Source organism: Perognathus longimembris, chromosome 20, assembly GCF_023159225.1.
Source record: "Perognathus longimembris pacificus isolate PPM17 chromosome 20, ASM2315922v1, whole genome shotgun sequence".
Lineage (NCBI taxonomy): Eukaryota > Metazoa > Chordata > Mammalia > Rodentia > Heteromyidae > Perognathus > Perognathus longimembris.
The window spans coordinates 37,217,429-37,240,308 of record NC_063180.1 but is presented as its reverse complement, the minus strand read 5'-3'; the positions used below and the strand labels follow the sequence as shown (position 1 = coordinate 37,240,308).

The 22,880-nt window shown below is 45.3% G+C and overlaps 1 protein-coding gene across 1 annotated transcript in view; it reads left to right on the top strand.

The window, feature by feature from the left end:
- The window catches only part of Ttc23 (tetratricopeptide repeat domain 23), a 44,532-nt gene extending 21,652 nt beyond the window's left edge, over positions 1-22,880 (top strand). Inside the window, exons 7-12 of the mRNA XM_048329701.1 lie at positions 4,625-4,730; positions 9,070-9,197; positions 11,721-11,870; positions 21,508-21,590; positions 22,301-22,487; positions 22,529-22,880. Of these exons, the coding sequence (XP_048185658.1) occupies positions 4,625-4,730; positions 9,070-9,197; positions 11,721-11,870; positions 21,508-21,590; positions 22,301-22,415 (582 nt within the window). The 3' untranslated portion in view covers positions 22,416-22,487; positions 22,529-22,880. The remainder of the gene's footprint in view (positions 1-4,624; positions 4,731-9,069; positions 9,198-11,720; positions 11,871-21,507; positions 21,591-22,300; positions 22,488-22,528) is intronic.

Sequence of the window (22,880 nt, the reverse complement as noted above, 5' to 3'; positions counted from 1 at the left end):
CTTGTTTATTAGTGCTATTGTTTTACAATGCAATTCTCTTAATGTATTCATATTTTCAATCTTCTACTGTGTTTGATTTTTGAGTTGGAGTTAGAAGGATTTCCCTATGCTTAGGTTACAAAGGAATTCACTCATTTTTGTAGTTGTGAAGTTTGAAAAGAACCTCTTGGTTTTTAAAAAATTTATTCTTGAAGTTAATGATGATTATAGAGAGTTGGAAACAAATAGTTGCAGACTATTATTAAAGAGATAGCTTAACAAAGTGAAAAACATTGGACTGGAAGCCAGAATAATCTGTATATCAGCCCTTTGTTTGATTCCAGGCAAGTCATTTAGTACTTCCTCCCAATTAAAAAAAAAAAAGACCGTACAGAAGACTCTATGCACTTATTAGAACTACTCAAAGCTTCAAAATGGTAACTGCTTTGTGAACTACAAGGCCCACTCACAGTGTAAACTGCTTTTATTTGTTAACAGTGGTTATTAAACATTTATCAATGTTCCCCCTTATTTCTTTTTTTTTGAGGAGATTGACTCACCTAAGATGCAGAGAGGTAGAGTGGCCCCGGCTCTCCAAGGGAGTCCATGTCTAAAAGCCATTTATTTAGCACACACACAAAGGTTTTGTTGTGCTCTCAGTTCTTTTTCATTCTTCATTCCTTTAGAGTGAGAGAAACCCCCAGAGAGAAAAGACCTTTCATTTCCTGTAACATGTAAAAATTTCCACAGTATTTCAGAAAGTAACTCCATTAAAATGGAGAAAAAGAAACCAAGTCCCGCAGAGCCACCACACAAGGAAGGCAGCAGTCCCAGGATGTAATGAAAGAGCCATCATCAACCCGGCCCGCCAGCCATCTATCCTCTGCAGCAGGGGACCCGGAGAAGGCTGGGCAAATGCCATTGTTCCTGCAACTTCTCTGTGGCAGCCTTTGGCAGTAAAACTTTATATTCTCTCATCCAAAAGAAAAATTTACAAGGTCTCGTTTGTGTGAGTGAGGCTGTGTTTAGGGGTGTTTCTAAGGGCTATAAATTAAACCAAAACTAGCCTGGATTGCTTTTCTAACATCCGGACACCTGAAGTATATGTTTCTGAGCTCTTCAGCTCAAGGGTAGCATTCTACCACTTGAGCCACATAGCACCACTTCCAGTTTTCTTGTGGTTCATTGGGGATAAGAGTCTCACAGACTTTCCTGCCCAGACTGGCTTTGAATGGCGATCCTCAGGTCTCAGCCTCCTGAGCAGCTAGGATGACAGGCGTGAGCCACCGGGGCCCAGTGCTCACTGTACAGAGGGGGTTAGGTCAGGAGACAGAATGAAGAGGAGAAAGAAGCTGATCAATTAGACTGCATGAGAATGAAAGACATGAAGGGAAAAAAAGTCAAAGAGGGAAACCTAGAAAGAGTTCTTTTAAACCTAGACAGAAAAGTAAATTCGCTAGAAACTTGCACCAGAGACAAGAACAAACACTGTCCAGAAGAGGAAAGAAGAGCTAATAACCATGTAGAAATAACCCTCAACCCTCATTGTTACTAAATAAATGCAACATAACTGTGCACCCACTCTGGCTGGAGGCCATAGCAGGTCATAGGAAATAGAGATGACAAGGGGATGGGGCCGTGTGTGTGTGAGAGAGAGAGAGACAGAGACAGAGAGATAGACAGACAGACAGACATAGAGATAGAGAAACAGTGATAAAGATAAACAGACACGGAGATAGAGACAGTGAAATGGTGATGAACACACAGGATAGAGGTACAGTGAGTCATGTACAGCCAGAGACAGAGACTGAACTGCTCATCCCAATTAACTCTTAAGAAATCAGGCTAGGAATAGAGAATGAGAAGGTAAAATATGCAATTTCAATTTTGAGTTGTTTCTTCTTTCCTACCAAAAGATATTTCTTAATTATATGCATTTAAAAATCTAGTTCAGCTTTAAGAAAACTCATACTAGTCATGACAAGAGAGAGAAAAAAAGAAGCTCCTGACGCATCTATTTTGACTCTAAGCCTTATAAAGAGCAGGGACTTCTCTCTCCCCAGCTAGAATTGACATCTGGAGAAGTGCCACCGAGGACTTGCTCTGACTATTAAAAGAAACGCGCCTGGTCCAGGGCCACAGTGCCCTCTGCCCGAAGTGACTTCCCAGTCATCTAATCCCACAGGGATTCCCAGCTCTATCTTTCTCTTAGCCAAGGCTCCTCAGCTGCCCCAGCCCCCCAGGAAAGCACTTCCTACTGGGCAGATGGAGAGAAAAGGAAGTGCCCACGTTGGACCACACTGGACTGTAACAGGATCCTATCTTGCATAAAAGTATCAGCCCAAAGCTGAGGGTGGCGTGGCCAGGGGGGAAAACTCTACAGCTGTTCAGCTGTCAGTTATGAAATGAACCCATCAAGCTCACGCCTCGCAGGACACATAGGCTGGAGCTTTTGTTGGTTCAAGGCAGGAACCTGAATCTAAACTCCATCTCCTTGAACTTGAACTCCATCCACGGCTCCTCTCCCCTCTGGGGTCTCTCTGAAGCTCTTAGAAGCTGCTCGGTATCCATTGCTGTCACTCTCCTGGTCAGCCTAATTCCCGGACAGAAGGTTTTAGGTTTTTGTTTGTATGCCAGTCTTGAGGTTTTAACTCAAGGCCTGGGTGCTATTTCTTCTTCATTCAAGGCTGGCTCTCTACCACTTGATCCATGTGTAGCTTTTTTAAAAAAATGTTTAACTGGAGATAGGAGTTTCCCACCCAGGCTGACTTCATACCGGTGATCCCCAGATGTCAACTTTCTGAATAGCTAGGATTGCAAGCATGAGCCACCAGAGCTCACCAGAATAGTATGCACGTATGTATGTGTATGCATATATATCGATATGTCTGTATGTATATGTACATGTGTATACACATATATGTATACATAAAGAGAGAGAGGGTGCTCATTCATTTTCTGAGTGATCCAAATATATTCATTTCCTGCTGCTGCTGGGTACTTAGAAGTTTCCCATTCTCAAATAGCACTTTGATGGAATTTCTTGATGTGTGTGTGTGTGTGTGTGTGTGTTAGTGTGAACTGCTGGTGTTAGGACAATATCTGGCATGTAGAAAACACTTAAAAATAAAACGTATTGAATCAAATAAGAATGAATTAAATTAAGCCAAATCAAATGGAATTTTACTGAATAATGAGATGCTAATTCGGCACATTTCAGACATATCCTCTCCACCCCCGCCCCAGCAAACAGTTTTTAAAACTTTCATCGACATCAAATAATAAACCAGATCAGGGATTGAATTTCTGAAGTGGATAATGAATAATAAATGTTTGCTTATACAGTATTAGCATCACACACAGGAAAACATTGAGGTCACGGAAATTCTGTGATAAATTCCGATTTCCTCGGCCTCCGGGATGCACTTCCTTTGTGTATCACAAGCTCTTCTGGCTGTTGGTAAACGTTGCTTTCTGTCTCCAAGACAAAAAAGCAACTTATATATTCTCAAAGTGTAAATAATTCACTTGAAAATAATTTGGGTAGACACATATCTCTTAACTTTCTTGCAATTGAGCATTGAGTATAAACAATAGAATGTAAAATCAGGAAATTGAGGGGGAGGGGCAGTTGTTGGTACTGAGGATTGAACTCGGGGCCTCACACTTTCCAGTCAGGATCTCTGCCACTTGAGCCATGTCTCCAGCTCCTTTTCCTGCTGGTTATTTTCTAGGTAGGAACTCTATACCCTGGCCGGCTTGGGTTGTAATCCTCCCATCTGTGCTTCCTCCCCTTGCTGGTGATAACAGACATGCACCACCATGCCCAGCCGCTGAGTGAGATGAAATCTTTAAAACTTCAACTGACCTCAAAACAGGATGTTTTTGCTTTCAATAAGCAATGTGTTTCCCATACTAAGACAGCTCCCATTGGCCAAGCAAAGGGGTCGGTGGATGTGAGGTATGGCTGACTGCACCTGCACCTAGGACCCTTTTGGGGCTAATAGACATCATTAGTTCGCCCATTTTCTCTGTACAGTATTGCCCCATTTGTGTGGGGGTGTGTCAGGGGTGCGTACCACCAGTACTGGGACTTGAATCCAGAGCCTTTTGTTCTCGCTTGTCTTCTTCCACTCATGGTTGACGCTCTACCACTTGAGCCACACCTCTACTTCCAGCTTTTTTGGTGGTTAAGTGGAGATAAGAGTCTCTTGAACTTATCTGCCCAGGCTGGCTTCAAACTGTGATCCTTAGATCTTAGCCTCCTGAGTGGCTGGGATTACAGGAATGAGCCACTGCCTTGCCACTATATATATATATATCTTCTTGAAACATCAAGATTCTTAGGTTGATTCAGATGATACTGATCTTAGATGTGTCATTAGTGGTAGGTCCAGCCACCATCATCAAGCCGGGCTGATTCAGCATCCAGCATTCTCTCACCACTCAATGCTTTTAAAATCCAGTTCCCCTCCCCCGCCCCCCCCCCCCCCACCTACCCAGAGTCTGCTGTACTTTGCCATCGATCAATTCTTCCATTTCTGGACAGTTCCTTGGCTCTCTGCTGATCACTGAGAGCACGGTCGGTTCCTGGCAGAGGCTGCTGAGTATGCAAACAAATGCTTTCTTCTTTCCGTGGTGACAGGCTCATCTCATCGTCCAGAGTAAAAAACCCTCCCAAGAGCAAGCCTCAGACTCTGCACACTTTGTGGCCCGGGCTGCTGTCGCTTCTGGGAAGCCTGAGCACCATGGTGAGAACCAGTCTTTTTCTTCCTCATAGGTGGTGGGGGGGGGACAGTGGGTGGGCTGGGCCAAGCCCTTTAAGCTTCCTTTGCCACTTCCAGCGGAGGCTGTGCTGCTTGGCTGCCTCCCAGAGTCCTTTGCTTTCCACCCTCTGACTCCACCTCCTCGGTTCCACAGGTCATCCAGCGCCTGGCAACCCCAGGGATGTGCTGGCTCCCAGGCTGAGCTCCACTTTCAGAGACAACTATTTTTAAAGACTATTGTAGAGCAATGGAGGCAACAGCTCTGACTCCAGCTTGCTCTCTTTCTCAGGACAGAGTTGTTGTTTTTTTTTAATTCATTTTATTAATTAAATTTTGTTGATAAGGTGTTGTGCAAAAGGGGTGCAGTTATATAATAAGGCAGTGAGTACATTTCTGGTGATATCTTACACCCTCATTTTTCTTTCCCTTCCCTAGGTCAGGTAGGCATATATACAATATCCAGTGTACCAAAATCATATACAGTAGCCACATAGGGTACGTCAGGGCAGAGTTTTTAATGCGGATGAACTTCCATGGCTCCAAAAGAAAGTTGCCACTCCTGACTCATGGGTTCTTTTGCGGTTGATGATGAAGATGATGACGATGATGATCGTGGGACTTGAACTTGGGGCAGCCTGGGTGCTGTCCCTAATCTCTTTTGATCAAGGCTAGCTCTCTGTTACTTTGAGCCACAGCTCCACTTCTGTTTTTCTGGTTGTTCATTGGAAATAAGAATCTCGTGGACTTTCCTGCCTTGAACTGGGTTTGAACCACCATCCTCAGATCTCCGTCTCCTGAGTAGCTAGGATGACAGGCGTGAGTCCCCAGAGCCTGGCTGATTCTTCTCCTGATCCCTGAGTACTAGGAAGAACTTTGGGAGTTCTGTGTCCCCTTACCCCAAGGCTCAGAGCATACCACGAGCTGCTGCTGTCAGGAAACACACGCCAGTGACTTTGCTGTGAGGGTCATAATATTCAGAAATGAGGGCAGGTCATAAAGAAGACCAAGGGTGTACTCTAAGAGAGCTGATAAAATAGTTGTGTTCACAGAAAAATCAGGTCCAGTGCACCAGTAATCAGTGTCTGGAAGTGGTTCAAAAAACAGGAGTCAGGCTAGCAGGTGGAGACCCAGTATTTAGCCCAGCTCCTACCTTCGAGTGCCTCTGAGAGGCGGGGCAGAGCAGGTGCCGCCTGTATGGCATTGAGAGAGGAATGGCTTCCCCCTGAAAGCAGGAAGGGGAGGCACTCCCCTGTCCCTGGGCTGCAGTGGAGCCCACACAGGCCCTGTTGCATATCTTCCCATCATCTACCCTATCACAGGAATGAGAGGACCCCAGCCAGGGTCCACTCTCCAGGTCTCTGCTGCCTCCGCAGAGGGAAATGGAAGGGAACTCATCTTTATCTAATTACGGGAAGACCCAGAATCCTCGGCTCTCACCCACACAGCACTTAGGTCATTTCTGGCTCAGAAGTCCTGGCCAGATCCCGTGGCAAACCTGCGTGGCCTTCCATGTGTTGAGGGAGGAGCTGGACTCTGCTCTCTGCTGTTGAAACCTCCCTGTGCTGAGCACTAAGATGCTGAGGTTTGCTTTTAGAGAGGGAGAATTTTCACGAAAATACTCCTCCCTCTGGGAGTCTCCATGGCCCGTGTGCTCCCTTGTTGGCTGCCCACTGGTGGCCTGATCCGACTGCACACAGAGCACTGCTGGGCAGAAGCGGCCGTTGAGGCTCACAGTTGGAGCGAACCCCTGTGTCCTGGGCCGTCCCTGCATTCTTCCTGCGGACGAAACTGCCCTAGAAGTCTCGCGATCCGGGGAGGACTGTGACAGCTCCCGCCTCCCCACTCACACTCCTGGAATGCCACTAACCTGAGCCTGGCCAGCCGCCCAGAGCAGCAATAGACAAACTTGGTATTAACAGCTCTCCTGACCCTGCTACATGTCCAGGGCCTTGGCTTTGTGTTTATAACTCTTGTCCTAAAGGATAATAAGATGAAATGGCCTGTGTAAAGCTTTGGGCAGCAGAGCCCGCTGAGTGCAGGCGGCCTTGTTTGGAAGTGGCCCCACGGGCAGCCTGGGCTCCAGCAGGCTGGGGAGTTCTGCCCTGCCCTGTGAGAGCAGGTAGAGCTAGAGGGTAGGGGCGAGGGTCCCTGACTGACCACACTCCCCCCGTGAAAGTCTCAGTGCTCCGATCTATGTATCTCCTCACATTTTATGCATAGGTGTGACAAGTGTAGGCATGGAAAGCTAGGCATGTCTCCCTCTTCCTTCTACAATCCTATCTCAGATCTTCCTCTGTGACTTGCCTTCTCAGTGTGCCCTACGTGGGGCTCACCCTCGCCCTCCCTCTCGCCCTGTTCACCAAGGGTCCCTTGGGCCCTGGTACACGTACCCAATCCTGAGAGTTCCTAGCAGGCATGGAGGCAACCACACTCCATGTCCTTCCCTCCCCACCTGGCCCTCCACCTCGCTGCTCTTCCTCCCCATCCTCTCTGAGGCTGTGTGGAAGGGGAGGGCGGGTAAATGCCAGGGCCAGGATTCCAGACTCCCTTTTTCAATTTCCTAAGGTCTTACAGCCTTCACAGTTAAAGACTATTTTCTGTTACAAAAGATAATTGTCACCTTGCAGCGGAGGCCTCCCTCTTAATGAAAACTGTCCTGGCCTGTTCTGTCCACTGCCTCAGGAAAATGAGCACTGGGATAGCAGAGTTTATTTTGATGAAAAGCCTCTGGAGCCCCCGTGGGCCACCCTGCTCCCCGCTTTCCTCCATGTTTTGTAGGAAGCTGTGTGTTCCTTTGCCTGTGCATGAGCCTCTCCATGCAAAGTCTGCCTGGGAAGGACGTGGCTTCAGTACATCCCAGACACAGTGAACTTCCCTGACCCACCGAGCCACACCCCCTCCCACCCCCACGGGCACTCAAAAGCAACCTGAACACTCTGTTGGGAAGATTCATGGTCTTGGAACACCTCTGCCACCAGGGTTCAGATTTACAAGCTAAGTCATGTTCCTAAGTTTTAGAAAATGACTTCATCTTTTGCCCAGGCTACTGGAGCGTCAGGTTGCAGAGGATTCTAGAAGTGCTTTTTAAAGCGAGGGATGGCTGTACAGGAGAACACCAAAACTGCTGGCTCTTTGTGACCCCACACCCAGCTACAGGACCCATGGTGGGAGGTGTCTTCCTGTCCCGGGGGCTATGGCTTCCTGTCTTTCCGGAAATCCTGTTTCCAAGATGGACCTTGGATCACCTCCCCCCACAGGAGAATGAACTTCCTTATTGAGCCAGGTGCAGGTGGCTCATCTGAGCTACTCAGGTGGCTGAGATCTGAGGATCATGGTTTGAAGACAGCCCAGGCAGGAAAGTCCATGAGACTCTTATCTCCAATTAACTACCAGAAAACCAGAAGTGGCACTGTGGCTCAGAATGGTAGAGTGGGAGCTTTGAGTGAAAAAGTTCAGGGACAGAGCCCAGGTTCTGAGTTCAAACCTCACAACAGACAAAACGAACAAACATACAAACTTGCTTATTGGAAAATGACACCTGCTATGGGAACAAGATTCAAAGACTAGCCATATGGATTGTAAGTCACAGTTAACTTGTGGGGCTAGGTTAGGGAAAATAAGTAGGGAATCTTTCCATAAAGAAGCTTTTCTAGATAAATATAGAAATGGTTTTTAGTTTGTAGGCAGGGAAAGAACCAGGGTGGGTGCTGGAAGTGAAGGTATAGCTCAGGTGGTAGAGTGCCAGACTTCAATAATAAAAGCTAATGGACAGCCCCCAGGTCCTGAGTTCAAGCCTTAAAACTGCCACACACAGAAATAGGGTTCCCAGTGTCCCAGTGTCAGTGAGGAGGGATGGAGGTTACAGGAAGGATCAGTATAGAAAGGGAAAATGTGAACGTGTGTTCAGGTCCTGTGAGTACTTTTTCTTTTTCTTTTTTTTCTTTTTGTCAGTCATGGGGCTTGAACTCAGGGCCTGGGCACTGTCCCTGAGCTCTTTGGCTCAAGGCTAGTGCTCTAACACCTCGAGTCACAATTCCACTTCCTACGTTTTCCTCTTTGCCTTGACTTTGTTTTCTATCTCAGCAGGAAAGCTACAGTGGCTGAAAGTTAAAAGAAGTAGATTGCTATATCCTCCTGAGACCTGAATCTTTTCTGATAACAAACAGGCAGATTAATGGACCAAGGGTGGTCTCCTTAACTCTTTTCCTCTTGTCCAAGTACTTATTATTTTCAAATAGTTCATCACTGCTAAGAAACCTATTTCCATTTCCCTTTCAAGTCTGTGGGCAGTTTTCAAAATGGTTGTTTTGATGCTTTCCTACAGAGGTGGCTGAGAAGTATTTTCAAGAGAGCATGGGCCATCTTAAGGACTGCGAAGGGAAGGGGAGAGCCAAATTTCTTTCCATTCAAGATGAATTTTGCCATTTTCTACAAAGTATTGGACAAGAAGAGGTAAATGACTTCCAATGGCAACTTCCTGGTTTATTCACAGGGACAGCCCAGCCGGTACCCGAAGGGCTACAGCTTCACTCTACAAGCATCCATTATGCACCCAAATCCACAGGGAATGTCCTGGCCTCTTGGGACACAGATAAATCATTCCTAGATAACCTAGATGAGAATGTAGATGTTGTATCCGCTTACCAAAGTTCCTAAAGGACTGGAATCCTTGAGAATAGTAGTGGTCCAAAGCTTGCTTCTCTCTAAGCCTGCAGTTTGGGCTGGAATAAGAGGGTGGCAGTTAGTGTGTCTTAATTCTCCCGGCTCATTTTGAGTAATGAGTATAATTTGCATATCTAATGAAAGCGACACAGTAGAGTTCCACTTACTGTCTTTCACTGTGGAGCAGGGCAGGCCTTCCTGACATGCTTCTGAAAATGGAACGGGACCCAGGGTTGATATTTACTGGTAATTAAAGCCCTTGGGAACTTGTTCCCAACAAAGCCCAGTGGCTGCCAGGATGCTACAATGTGTAGCTCAATGGCTTTTCTTTCAGTCTAGTATGGCAAATCTTGGACAGGAACAAGGTTTTTTTCTTTGCTGTCTGCCGACCTCCTCTCCACACTTCATTCCTCATCCTTAAACCCCCCCACTCCTCTCTTATCTAAGGAGTGCAGGTTTGTAGTCTGCATCTGTGTTCCTTGGGCCAAAAAAGGACCACAGTTACAATCACAAATGGAGTTTGTTTTTCTGGGTCACTCAACCAAGGAGAGGGGGCTTCTAGAGGTCTCCAGTTCCCAGCCCAAGCCCCATATCTGGAAGTCCTGTGAGGGCTCAGGCCAGAAAAAGCTCCTCAGTCATTTTTCCCTCTAAAGTTTATCCTGAACCCGTCTATTGTCCGTCTCCCCTCCCATCAGACATGTCAGCTCGCCTGGGCTACCTGGCATTTCCTGTCTCTCAGCTGCTTCTTCCAGGGTTGACCTTGCCTAATCCTTTCAGATGAAAGGAACCATGGCAACCTATTCATAAGGCTCATCTGCCCAGCTGTGCAGGAAGGAGGCAGAGGTGGGAGGAACACAGTTCCAGGTCAGCTGGGATAAAAACAAGTTGTGAGACCCTATCTCAAAGAACAAGCTTTTCTTTCTACTTCTTTTGCTGAGTTCCTGGTTGCTGTTTCCCAGGCCTCATTTTTTTTCTCTGACCCATCCTGCATCTGTCCCCTCCCCCCACATGCAGCCCTAACCTTTAAGTATTGTTAGCAAAGCCCATCCCTACACACACACACACACACACACACACACACACACACACACACACACACACACACACACACACACACACACACGCACGCGCGCATCTGTGGGCCACTCTTGGGGTTGTGCTGTCTGGCTTTATTTGGCTGTTGGAATTCAGCCTTCATATTATGCAATTCAAATTGAACATTTATGTGGAAAACCCTGGAAGGATTTCAGAACATGTAGGAAATGGACATGCTCTAATAGGGTCTCCCCACCCCCGGGGTCTCCCCAGTGGCTGAAGAAATCAATACCACAGGAAATACTGTTTTCTGACCAACTCAGATATTTTTTTTAAATTCCAAGTTGGTATAAATAAGTTAGTTAAAAGCCAAACAAAATGTCACATCATGTCGGAATGTTTACTTTTGGTTTCCTACGCTACTTTCTGTGAGAAGAGAAAACCCCAGGAGCCTAGAGGGTTGTTTCTGTTTATTTTTTGCTCATGTAAGAATATCACCCTGCACAGAGAGACAAAGAAAGAGATGTGGACCTACAGGGTGTTACAACAACTGGCTAGACAGACCCTCACCCACCAGCAATCCACTGTCTACCTCTCTGTCCTGCCCCCCTGCCTCTGTTTCTTCCTCTGTCCAGTGAGGATTAAAATTATTCTCATCCAAAGACTGAGAATTGAATGTGATTATTACACACATTCAATAGATCCTACCTGACGCATGAGAAGGTCACATATACATGTTAGCTTGTTTTTCCTCTGGTGTTGAGGTTTGAACACAGGACCTCATGTTCACTAGGCCTGAGCTCTGCCATTTGAGTAGTGTCCCATTCCCTTATTTTTTGCTTTACTTGTTTTTTAGGTAAAGTTGTTGGGCTTTTTTGTTGTTGTGTTTTGTTTGTTTGTTTGCCAGAGCCTGCCTAGACTTTGATCCTATGGCCTTTTAAAGTGTGGCTGACATTGCATATATGAACTGCCATACCCTGTTACTAATTGAGATGAGATTGTGCTACCTTTTTACCTCAAACTGTAATCCTCCTGATTCTGTATCTCCTAAGTAGCCGAGATTACGGATGTGAGCCATCGTGCCTTTACACCTTCTCTCCAAACCATGTTTCTTGTTTCTCATATAGCCATAAGAGAGTAACCCCACCTCATGGGACCTGCCGGTCCCCCAGACATGAGAATGAACATCACTTGCTTAATTTCCTTAATAGATACTGATCTTAATTAAACTTTGGGCTCTTTTTTTTTTTTTTTAACAGCCTTTTGTCTTTTTCTCAGAGAGCAACCTTGGTCCAGAAAGAGTCCCTGGAAGCGAAGGTGGGAGCATTTGGTGATTTCAGTCCCAAGGTGGCAGAGACATACCGGCTTCTGGGAAGGGCAGACCTGGCACAGGGGAACCCCAGTGGAGCCCACAAGAAACTGAAGAAGGTAAATGGGGAGCAGCATTGACTCAGGGCGATGCCCCTGCCCTTGCCACAGCTGGTTCTCTCAACCACGCTCCTTTTCTATGAAACCTTACAGTGCCTTGTTTAAGGTAGCATCACTTTTGCAGTAGATTTAAGCTAATGCTTGCAGGGTAAAAGACTTTTTTTCTCTTAGATGCATACATTTTAAAAATTAATGATCACTTATCTCTTGACCGTGCATATCATTTTAGTTTTGACATGGTATAAGGCATCAAGCCTTCATTTCTATTGTATACCCAGCATAGAGAAGAATTATTTTATGTTTTTGTTCTTTTTTTTTATTTGATGTTTATTTTGTGTGGGTAGTATGAAGATTGGATCGATTGCCATTTTTTGCCAAAGGCCTAACCAGTGTCCAGAACCATTTCATTAATTAAGAGCCCATTTAGGTGCCAGTGGTTGAAGATAAGACCTTCACCATATAATATATTTCCATCTGTTTGTGAATAAGTTGTGGATTTCTGTTCCATTATCCTAGCCTTGGTTTATTTAGGTGCCAGTGTCTCACACTTTCAACTATAGAGATTTTATAAAAATGATTTAATGAGGTAAGACTAGACCTCCTGGCTTTGATAGCTCACTAAAAGTTTGCTGGTGTTTTACTGAATTATTCATAAATAGGTTTTGGGAGAATATCCCTACAATGAGTCATTCTTCCCAAGAACAAAGGCTGCCTTTCCCTTTTCATAAGTCTACTTTTGTATCTTTTTGGAAACTGATCCTCCTATAAGCTACATGCACTTCTTCTTCCTTTTTTTGGTGCCAGTCCTGGGGCTTTGAACTCAGGTTCTGACCACTATCCCTTAGCTTCTTTTACTCAAGACTAGCTCTCTTACCACGTGAGCCACAGCTGTACTTCCAGCTTTTTTTTTTTTTTTTTTTTTTTTTTTGGTAATTTAGTGGAGATAAGAGTCTCACAGACTTTGTTTTCCCCCGGTTGGCTTCAAGCCTCAATCTTTAGATCTCAGCCTCCTAAGTAGCTAGGATTACAGGCATGAGCCACCAGCTTCCAGTCCTACATATACTCCTTATTGACTGCATTTCTATGCATTTTCATCACTACTGTTGTAAGTGGAACTTCATTCACTATTATGACTTTTTCTTTATATGTGCATACAAAAAGGGCTATTGGTTTTTATATGTTCATTTCAAATCCAGCTAGTTCTTTTGCTACTCGGGTTAATTTAAGCATTATTTCTCTCTGATATTTAATTTGTGCTGTTGTGCCATCTGCAAATCCACATAACTTTACTTCATGTTTTCCAATTCTATGTACCACCCTTTTCTTTTTGTCTAATGGCATTGGCTCGGGCCTCCAGTGCGATCATGAGTAATAGTGGTGATAATGGGTATCCATCCTTGTCTTATTTCTGATTGTTGTGGAATTGTCTCTAACAGGTGTTAGATGTTGTCTAACAGATGTTGACTTCATAGCTAAGATTTATGTATGATATGGTGTTAGAGGTATATCTTCAATTTTGAGTTTCATGGTTGTTTTTTAAATTAGAAACAAACATTGGATTTTATTAAAAGTTTCTTCAGCATCAGCAGAGGCTAACAGATGTGTGAATATTAGATTCACTTAATGTGGTATGTTTTATTGTAGTATTGAACCAACCTTGCATTCCAGGAGTGGATCTTCTCAGTCATGCTGGATAGCATGACGATGTCTTAATCATCATGTGCTTCTATAACAAAATACCAGGGACTAAGTAATTTATGAAGATTATAAATTTATTTATCATTGTTCTGGAGGTTAAAAAGCCCCAACAGGCTGGTATCTGGTGGGTTTACTCTACAGCAGAAAGATGAGGCTGGATGAGGGGAGAGGGAAAGGGAAGAAAAATGGATCTGAACTCAGGCCCCTCCTATGACAATGAATCACTCTCAATTAATGCATTGATGAGGGCAGAACCTTTATGGCCTAATACTTCTCACTAAGTCTCACTTCCCAACACTGTTGCATTGGGAATTATCATTCTAAACCATGCTTTATTAGGTTCACATTTAAATCATACCAGATTTAATCTGTTAACATTTGGTTTAGGATTTTTAAACCAATGTTTATATGTGATATTTAAGTATCTAAGTTGTATTTGTTTCAGGATAATCAGTTCAAGTTTATGTAGCATTAAAACACCTGATGTTTGAAGGATTATGTCTTCTGTAAAACCCCTTAAGCTTGCTGCTTTTGTTGTAGGGAAATTCCTTTAATTTTTTTCTTTTGGTTGGTCATAGGGCTTGAATTCAGGGGCTGTGTGCTGTCCCTGAACTCTTTTGCTCAAGGCTAGAACTCTACCACTTAGAGACAAAGTACCACTTCTGTTGACTAATTGGAGATGAGAGTCTGAGGGACTTTCCTGCCCAAGCTGGCTTTGAACTTTGAGCCTCAGATCTCTACCTCCTGAGTAGCAAGGATTATAGCAATGAGCTACCAGTGCCTGGCTCCTTTAAATTTATCTATTTATTTTTCTATAGAAAGTGGTCTGTTGAAGTTTTCTGGTAAATTGTTATCTCTTGGTTTTTAAAATTAGTTTTTCTCCTTCTTTCCTTGACTGAGCTACTTAGCGGTTTGTCTATTTTGTTAATTAATTAATTAATTAATTTTGTTAATTTATGTCTGTCCTTGTATCTTATTTTTAGTTGAATTTTTTCCATGTTTATGAATTAGGAGTTTCATTTATTTTTATTGATCTAAGTGTTTATGAATTTTCTTCTTCCTGTCACTTTATGTATGTCTCATAAGTTTTGTCATATTGTGTCTTGGTTATGTTAATTAGTCTTAAAATGAGGAAGTCCTGGGTCTAACATAACTGGCCAAACCCAAAGACTCAGTTCTGAGTGGATTGTCTTATAGGACAACCCTTTTCCTCTTCTTATGACTTTTCTGATTCTGTTTCAAAAGCTACCGGTTTGGGTAACAAGTAGGTACTAATTTTTAATGAGTTGACACTATCAGTTAATAAATAGTTATTGGGCATTTTTTATGGACCAGTTCCTGAGCTGGCCAGGTCAGCAGGAAACTGGGAATGAAGACAAATAGGCTTGTCTTTGTGAGTTTCCAATCAGGCTAGGATGACACATGCTAAACTAGTGGTTTCCAGTAACTTAGTCCCTACCCAGGTGTTAAAGATGCTAGGATGTGGTGAGAATGAAGCTGAGCGTGGCGGTTGCTGTGTCTCCCCTCCCTGCACCCCATGTACTAACAACCAAGACTTCTGGTTTGCTGAGAGATTAGTGGACATTGACACATTTAAACGCCCTCATAGTTGGGCATCTCTTTCTCTCTCCACATTCCACAGGGAGGGAACAGGCTGTGAGGCAACAGCCTTGGCCCTAATCCCATCACTAAAGAGGTATGGAGTGGAGAGTTAGTACCAGGCCTTCTACACTCTACACCACACTCCCAACTCTCTCACCTTGTGAGCTTTGTGTTTTAGGACAAGGAATTCCTAAGCTTAAAACAAGCTGAGCAACCACTGGCACTGTGAAGATGCCAAGATCAGTACAGTGGGAACCTTTGTGTTACCACTGAGAGGACACAGCTGGAACTAGCTCAGGTATGCAGGGACCTTGATTGTCTCTGGTTTCCAGAGGAGGCAGAATGGCCAGATGCCCATAGGCAAGGATGCAGCCCAGCATCAGGAAGAGCTACAGGGCCAGGCTCTAATGCTAGGAGGGCACTCTGACCCAGGTTTCCTCCCTGCATCTCTCCATACATCTTCCTCCTCCTCCATCATGCCACTGTCTTATCCCAAGATGGAGATCGTGGCTTCCATACCCATGAGGTTTACCCCTATCCCTGTGTCTTTTCTTTGTTTCAGCTTGAAAGACCTCAGGGAAAGATTTCCAGGCCCAGCTGGAATCCAGTGCCCATCCCTGGACCAGTAAGCGAGGCCACAAGAGTGGTAGGCTGTGAGAACAGGGCATTTCCAAGGTAGCTGGGTGGCCAGGGGGAGGGGGAGAGGCCCAAGGAACATGACTCCTTAGTGAGAAGGCAGGGACAGAATCCCTAGAAGCTCTCCTTGGTTTTAGAACATGAACAATGAATACAGCAGTGATGAACTAACTATTTATAAGAATGTTCTAGATGGGTGAGGGTTTTAAAGATACCAACCTCCCAAGCACCACTGAGATCTAAGGGAGGGAAGGGGTTATGGGGAAGTAGATCTTGCAAAGGCAATTGAATCAGGAGAGTCAGGAAATCCCTAGGTGAGAAAGGTGATGGAAGAAGGAGGCACCAAAAAGGGAGGTCAAAATATATTTAAGGAACTACAAGCAGTTGGGGCTAACTTTAAGGGCAGCAGCTGGCGAAGGCCTGGGAGCAGGCTTCTGGAGCCACAGGTGTACAGAGAAACCTGAGCCACACAGGATAACACAGACTTCTACACTGTCCCCCGTGGCTCCTACAGGGACCAGGCTGGTACCTTGCACCCCACTACAGGCTCAGAGCCAGCTTGCTGTCGCCCAGGCGCCTGTCCTCTATTCCCTCATCTTCCCAGCTGCCCTAGAGGTCACACCTTGTCCACAGAGAAGGGGCCCGAGGCCCCTGGAAGTTACAGTGGTTGATTCTGGGCAGGTGCTCTTAGGCAAAGGCCAGCTCTTTTCCTGTGTTAGTGGTTGGCCAGGTGTGGGTCTTGATGCTCCTGCATCAAGGGGTCACCTGAATCAGCTCTGAGGTGGAAATTGGGAGCTTTCTTAGCTTCCTGAGTAGCTCTCGCCCCTACTACCACCCAAGGGGCTGAAAACCAACTTGGCTTCAAGAAACTCTCAGCTTATAGCTCCTAAACCTACAGCAGTAGGTTATTTTTTTTTCTCCCTTTAGTTTGGCCTTGTTACCCATCAGTCCTGAAACAATGGCTCTGACATTTTAAAGCCATCTGGACCTTGGCCAGCATGGAGAGAAAAGTCTGGAACTTGTGTGTCTGTAGGCTGTGCAGGCTATGGGAAAGGCAAGTTCTATTTTTCCTCATGTACCCATCTGCCCCCAGAACACTGAGGAGGACATGAGACCTGCCTTTCCTATCTGCTGCTGGACTAGGGTGTTTCTCAACTGCCGTATTTAGCATGGGCTCTGTGCAGTCAGCAGCTTTCTAAAGCGACTGGCTGCTCATGTTTTTCTTGTTTCTAGCCTAATAGCTGCACTCCTGGTTTTCAAATCAGTAGCAGGAATTCACTGTGTAGTGACTTTTCCAAACACACACACACAAACACACACACACACACACACACACACACACACACACTCACACGCTTATTGGTCCAGGCATGGGCCTGCAGGCATTAAAAACAGGAAGGCCCCAGAAACAAAGCAGACAGCAGGATTCAATTACTGAAAAGGAAACCACATTATTGATCTGTCTTTGAAAGGCATCTGCCTCTGCAGGGGAAAAAATTGGAGAACTCTATTGGCTCTGGATGGAAATTTCCACAGTGAAAGTTCATATCCTTCTGTCACATAAAATCCTGGTTTATTCTAGGATGGGCATCCTTGCTGGTTATTTTAATCCAGGTGAAAGGCTTTGAAAAGAATTCCCAATGACTGTCTCTTACTTTGGTACTATGGCAGGCCTGTACCAGAAGTGAAGTTGGGTCAGGGTCCAGCTTTAATCTGACCTCCATATTCGGTCTTGTTCTTGGCAGGGTTCAGCCCATTGCTTCAGTATGTTCCAGCTATGAGCGTAGAATGTTTCCTTAAAAGAATAACAGCATTGTGTGCCCCTTGCCTGTTCTCCCCCAAAAATTCAAAGCCCCCTATAGTTTTTTATTCATAGATTGTAGGCAAGAATGGTGTGGTGTGGTCCTGGGTTGGGGCTGGAGAGCAAGCCATCCCTCCTTTCCTTAGCTGTCTTCAGTTGTTGTTTCATGCAGCTGAATACACAACTGTCCTAGAAACAGCCACATTTTTTTGTACATTCTGTGGTCGCTAGTGCCCTGCATGGCCCACAGCTTGTTACTTCTGTGGTAGCACACTTGGAATTTTCCTTGTTACTCTGGAGATACCAGAGAGAAATCCAGAGACACAGTTAAGAGTCCCCAAGGAGCCACTACATCGCTCAGCCACATTGCTTTTGTGTGCAGAGCTACTCTCCCCACTCCCCATTTTCTTCCTTGTCTTGACCAATCCTTATTGGACCACAACAGGTCACTTTCTTTAAAGGAGCAAGGTCATATGATATTAATTTCATATAAAAAGGCTGGTTCCAAGGTGGAGGGGAATTCAAGCGCTTCATCCCTAGAAGATGTGTATCAGCTAGCCAATGGGGAAGTGACAGTGGATCCTTACAGGAGTCAAAGGCATCTATTCCTGACCTTCTGTGGGGGATGGGGGAAACGGGGAACCTGCCGTAGACTAGAAGGAAATGAGAATCCCAGGTCCCCTGGCCACAGGCTGCTGCAGAAAGGAGGTGGTCTCCTAAGATCAGACTCCGCCACCGCCCCAGCCAACCCAGGCACAGTATACCGTGTCCCTTAGAAAACAGATGAGTGGTAGACACCCCCTGCCCATAGGCCCACCAACACTTACTCCTCAGGCCCCAGTGCTTTTATAGCTTAGCAGGGGCCTGCCTGAGACCTGCCTCAATTGTCATCAGGTCTGGAGCAGCCCAGAGCTATAGGTCTGCACAGACTGGCTTGGCCTAAGACTACGTGGCAGCAAACCAAGCTGGATATGGTAGAACAGTGAGCTGATGGGTGGATGGCCAGGCACGAGGGTAAGGCCAAATCTCCATAGCATAAATTGGGCATTAGGTTGAAAGAACCATCTATGGTCAGGAGTGGCCTGGGAAGGTGGCACAAACTCCAGGAGGCCCTACTGAGATCACTGAGCTCTGTCATTAGGGATCAGCACTAAGGAAAGGCTCAGCTTTAGGAGCCTACGGCCTCTGGCTTGCAGGCTTGCAAATAGTCCAATCCAACCTTCATGCAAAAGGCTGGCTCTTCACTTTCAAACCAAACCCTGCAGGGGCACAAGGCAGGCTCCGCCTGGGTAGCCAGTCCTGCTGATGCCCTGTTTTCTAAATACTTGTGTTACAGTTGCCCTGGAGAACGATGGTGGTAGCTTATTCCAACCCATTGGCCAAGGGATGGAACAAAGTCACGGGGGAGTCGAGGGACTTAGCGCTCCCGGCATTTGCCAACCTGGAGGTGAGGAGAGAGGAGGCAGCAAAGATGGCGTCCACCCCTAGGGCTGGCACCCAGAGACACGCAGGGACAGTTTTCTGAAGGGGGTCGCTTCAATGCTGCTGTGTGGGTGTCTGTGCCATGTCTCCCTCTAACCCTCCCTCATCTCCCATTCCCCCCCCCCCCCCCGGCCCCAGATGAAAGTCTCTCTTTCTATCTTATCTGTGTTTTTCCCACAGAAGGTCCCCTACCCACCCATCAGACTCAGGGTTTAGGATTATGGCCGTTCTAAGAAAGGAGCTGCCAGGGTGTGTGTGTGTGTGTGTGTGTGAAACAGAGATGGACAGGCAGACAGACACAGAGACAGAGAGGAGGGTATATAGTGTTTGTTTCCCCAAACACTTGGAATCCCTTCTCCCTGGGACAGCACAAGCCCTGAGTTCAAGCCCTGGTCCTGGTACTGACTTTAATTGATTAGTTAATTAAAATTTAATTTGCTAATTAAAATAAAATAGAAGTAAGACTTTGTATAAAGTTTCCTATTATATATATTCCCTTGAAGTTTGCTTTTTCCTCTTTACTTTGTAATAATGGCATTCCTGTGTTTGGATATAGCTATGCATTTGCATGTCAAGCATTTATATATACATATTATCCCATAATGTGATATATGCACATCACTGTTTACTTATCCATTACTAAGTATCACCATAGTGTCCTAACAAAGGGGTGAGACCACCTTTAACACCACTGTCTATATATAAAGTAGTTCTTACTGCTTCCTGTCTAACAAAGCATGTTCTCATCCAAGCATGTTTTTACAATCAGATGGGTGAATGAGAACTCTTTAGGTTTCTGCTTGCATTTCTGGTTATTTTGTGAGTATTATTTATGGCCATTTTTCCACTTTCTAAATAATCTGTTTATATCTTTTGACTACTTCTTTTTCCCTCCTATTCAAGTTCTAATCAAGCCCCACCCTGCTTGGCTTTCTACAAATTAGATTAAGATCAGCAACAGATTCGGTAAGATCTTGGGTGACATGGCCAGAGATATCAGCTGGTTTTTATTGGGAGGTGATAGTTGCCATTTCCTGTTACCTTCTAGGAGTTCTTTATGTGTTCTGAGTGCTCAGGCTTTCTCATGATGTGGATATCTTGCATGTCTGGTTTGTCTCTGAATCCTGTTAATGATGCATTTCAGTGCGAAGATGTTTGGCATTTTCCTGTTGTTACATTTTCTCAATCTTTTACTTTTGGTTTATCCAGAGCTCATCTAAAAAATACTTCCCTATCTCGGGATCAAAGGATTTCCTCACCCCCCCAATATTTTCATGGAATAACTCCAACTTTCGCATTTTACATTTAAGTTTTCAGATAGTTCTGAGGTTAATTTTTGTGTTTGGTTTAGTGTAAGGCTCCATTTTATTTCTCTGGAAAACGATAGCCCTGGTACCATTTATTGACTATCCACCGCTTGCTCACCATCTCTTCAAGGCCAGTTCTGTTATCTCTTCAGCACCGGGCTCTTCCTCCTTCCATTGGTCTGTCTTCTCCAGAATGAAAACCACACCTTTTTTTTTTTTTTTTTTTTTTTACAAACAGGTCAATAAAGCCAATTCTTCAACTTCTTTTTCTGCAAAATTATCCCAGCCATTTTGGGTACATCTATAGTCTTTAATCCTTTCTTTTTGCATTTGTCTTGACCTAATGCAATACACTGTTAAGATTCGAACAAAAGGAGGCCAGGCACAATGGCACATGCCTATAATCCCAATGTCTCAGGAGGCAGAAGCAGGAGGGTCATGGTCCAATGTCAGCCTGGGTCAAAAAGCACAGGAAAAGTAAAGTAGTATCTGAAAAATAAACAAGCAAAAAGGGCTGAGGCTGTGGCTCAAATGGTGGGGTGGGGGGTGGGAGGTTGGGGGGACTTAAAGCAAAATGGAGACATCAAGCCAACAGCAGTCCTAGATAATAAAAAAGATATCCAGACATAATCAATAAGATATTTAACTCCTAAAACTAAGGCAGTTAACTCTAAAAACTCACTGTGAAACTGAGCACAGAAAACTCATATACCATAAAGCATTTGTTTACCAAAAAAAAAAAAAAAAGAAATCCCAAAACTGTTTAAAAAAGAGAACTTCTCAGGGCTATAGCGAGGGCCATTTAAAAATAGCTAAGGCCCTCCTCCCGTCAGGACCAGTATTCTTGTCCTGACTTTAAAAATACCACTCTAAAACCTATTTCTGCATACAGTTTTAGGAAACAAGGCCAAAACTGAGCTTGTGTTTCCCAGTCATTCCTCAGACATCCAAAGGAAAGGTCAGGCTGCCCCGAGGAGAAAGCTCCAGGAGGTACTCATCCCATCAGGTCTCAGAGTGAAGACTTCTTTCTATAGTTCAAGACTTCATTTCCCAGCCACGCGCTCTCAGGGCCCTTTCCCCTCACCTGGCAGTGACTCTTGGCTTTCTGCAGTGTCTTCAGATCCAGTCACTCTTGTATGGACCACAGGACAAGAGGACCCTGGCCACCCAGCAGACTGTGGATGTCCTGTCTAAGTGAGTTGGCTTCTCTTCACTCTTTCTTCTTGAGTGTCACATTCCTTGGCCATTCAGAATCTCAGAGTACGTTGGTTCTAGAAAGTTCTGTGGACAGTTTAGTTGGATTTTTATAGCTTGCATAATTACAGGAAAACGCCAGCTGTAATCTTCCTTGCCCAGGTAGGAAAAAGAAAGTTGCCCTTGAATTAGGTCAGAAACACATTCTGGATTTCATCTTCTCACACATCAGCTCCCTGAGAGCACTTGTGGAAAGGGAACACGTGGCCTCTGGGAGTTTTGTGGTGGGGGCCTACTAAGACTAGAGCTAAGTAGTTCCTGCCCTTACCATGAAGGCTGGTCCCCCCACCTTTCTCAACCCGGTGCTCTGCTGGGAAGAACCCCCCTTCACAGAGCCTGTGTTCCCCCCAGAGCTCATGAGCTAACAGTCAAGGCCACGCTCAGGAAAACAGCAGCCCCTCTGGAGCAGAGCTAGCAAGGACACCTTGAGTGAGCAGGGAAGGTGACCTTGACAATCTGGTGCTTATGTTCTTTTCACTGACTGCCTAAGCCCAGTGAGGATGGATGCAAGGCATTAAAAGAGGAGACGCACACCTCATGGGTGGTCTGATGCCATGATTCTCTTCTCCTTTACCTGCCTTCTTGAGGCTTCTCCACAGCGGGTAGAAAGAGCACGGGACCCTACCCACCGGCCCTCTGCTTGTTTGCAGGACCCCCGAGGTTGCCATGAGGCCAAGGCAGTCTCTGAAAACCAAACTGGACATCTGCATCAACGTCTCTCAGAACGCTGCGCTGGGGAAGGCGAGGCCTCGCGTGGTGGACTGAGGCCCGCACTGCTGTGCGTCCCAGAGCCAGCCCCGGCCAGGCCTCCACGCCGCTGCTCAGCCCCAACGCCTCTCAATAGAAGACAGAATCGAGCCGCCATTATACGGATTGTCAAGGCTGTTTGTTCCAACGTGCCACAGTAGTGCCATAAATCCCCCGAGGGCCACATTTTCACAGCGGATGCACTTCGGGGCGATCTAGCACTTTGATATTTTTCTTTTCTTAACTGCAATGGATTGTCATGCCAAGAATTTTTATACACCAGCAGGCTTTTTACAGTAGCTGTAAAAGCCTTCTCTTCAAAAAAATTCAGAGCTTCTTGTGCTGGAAAGTTGACTCAGCATCTGATTATATATGTATATAGAGCCCCTTGCAAAGATCTAGAATCAGATTTGGACAAAGCCTTTTTATTTTTAATAGGAAGATAATAAAAGATAGAATAAAATGCCAATAAAGAGAATCTAG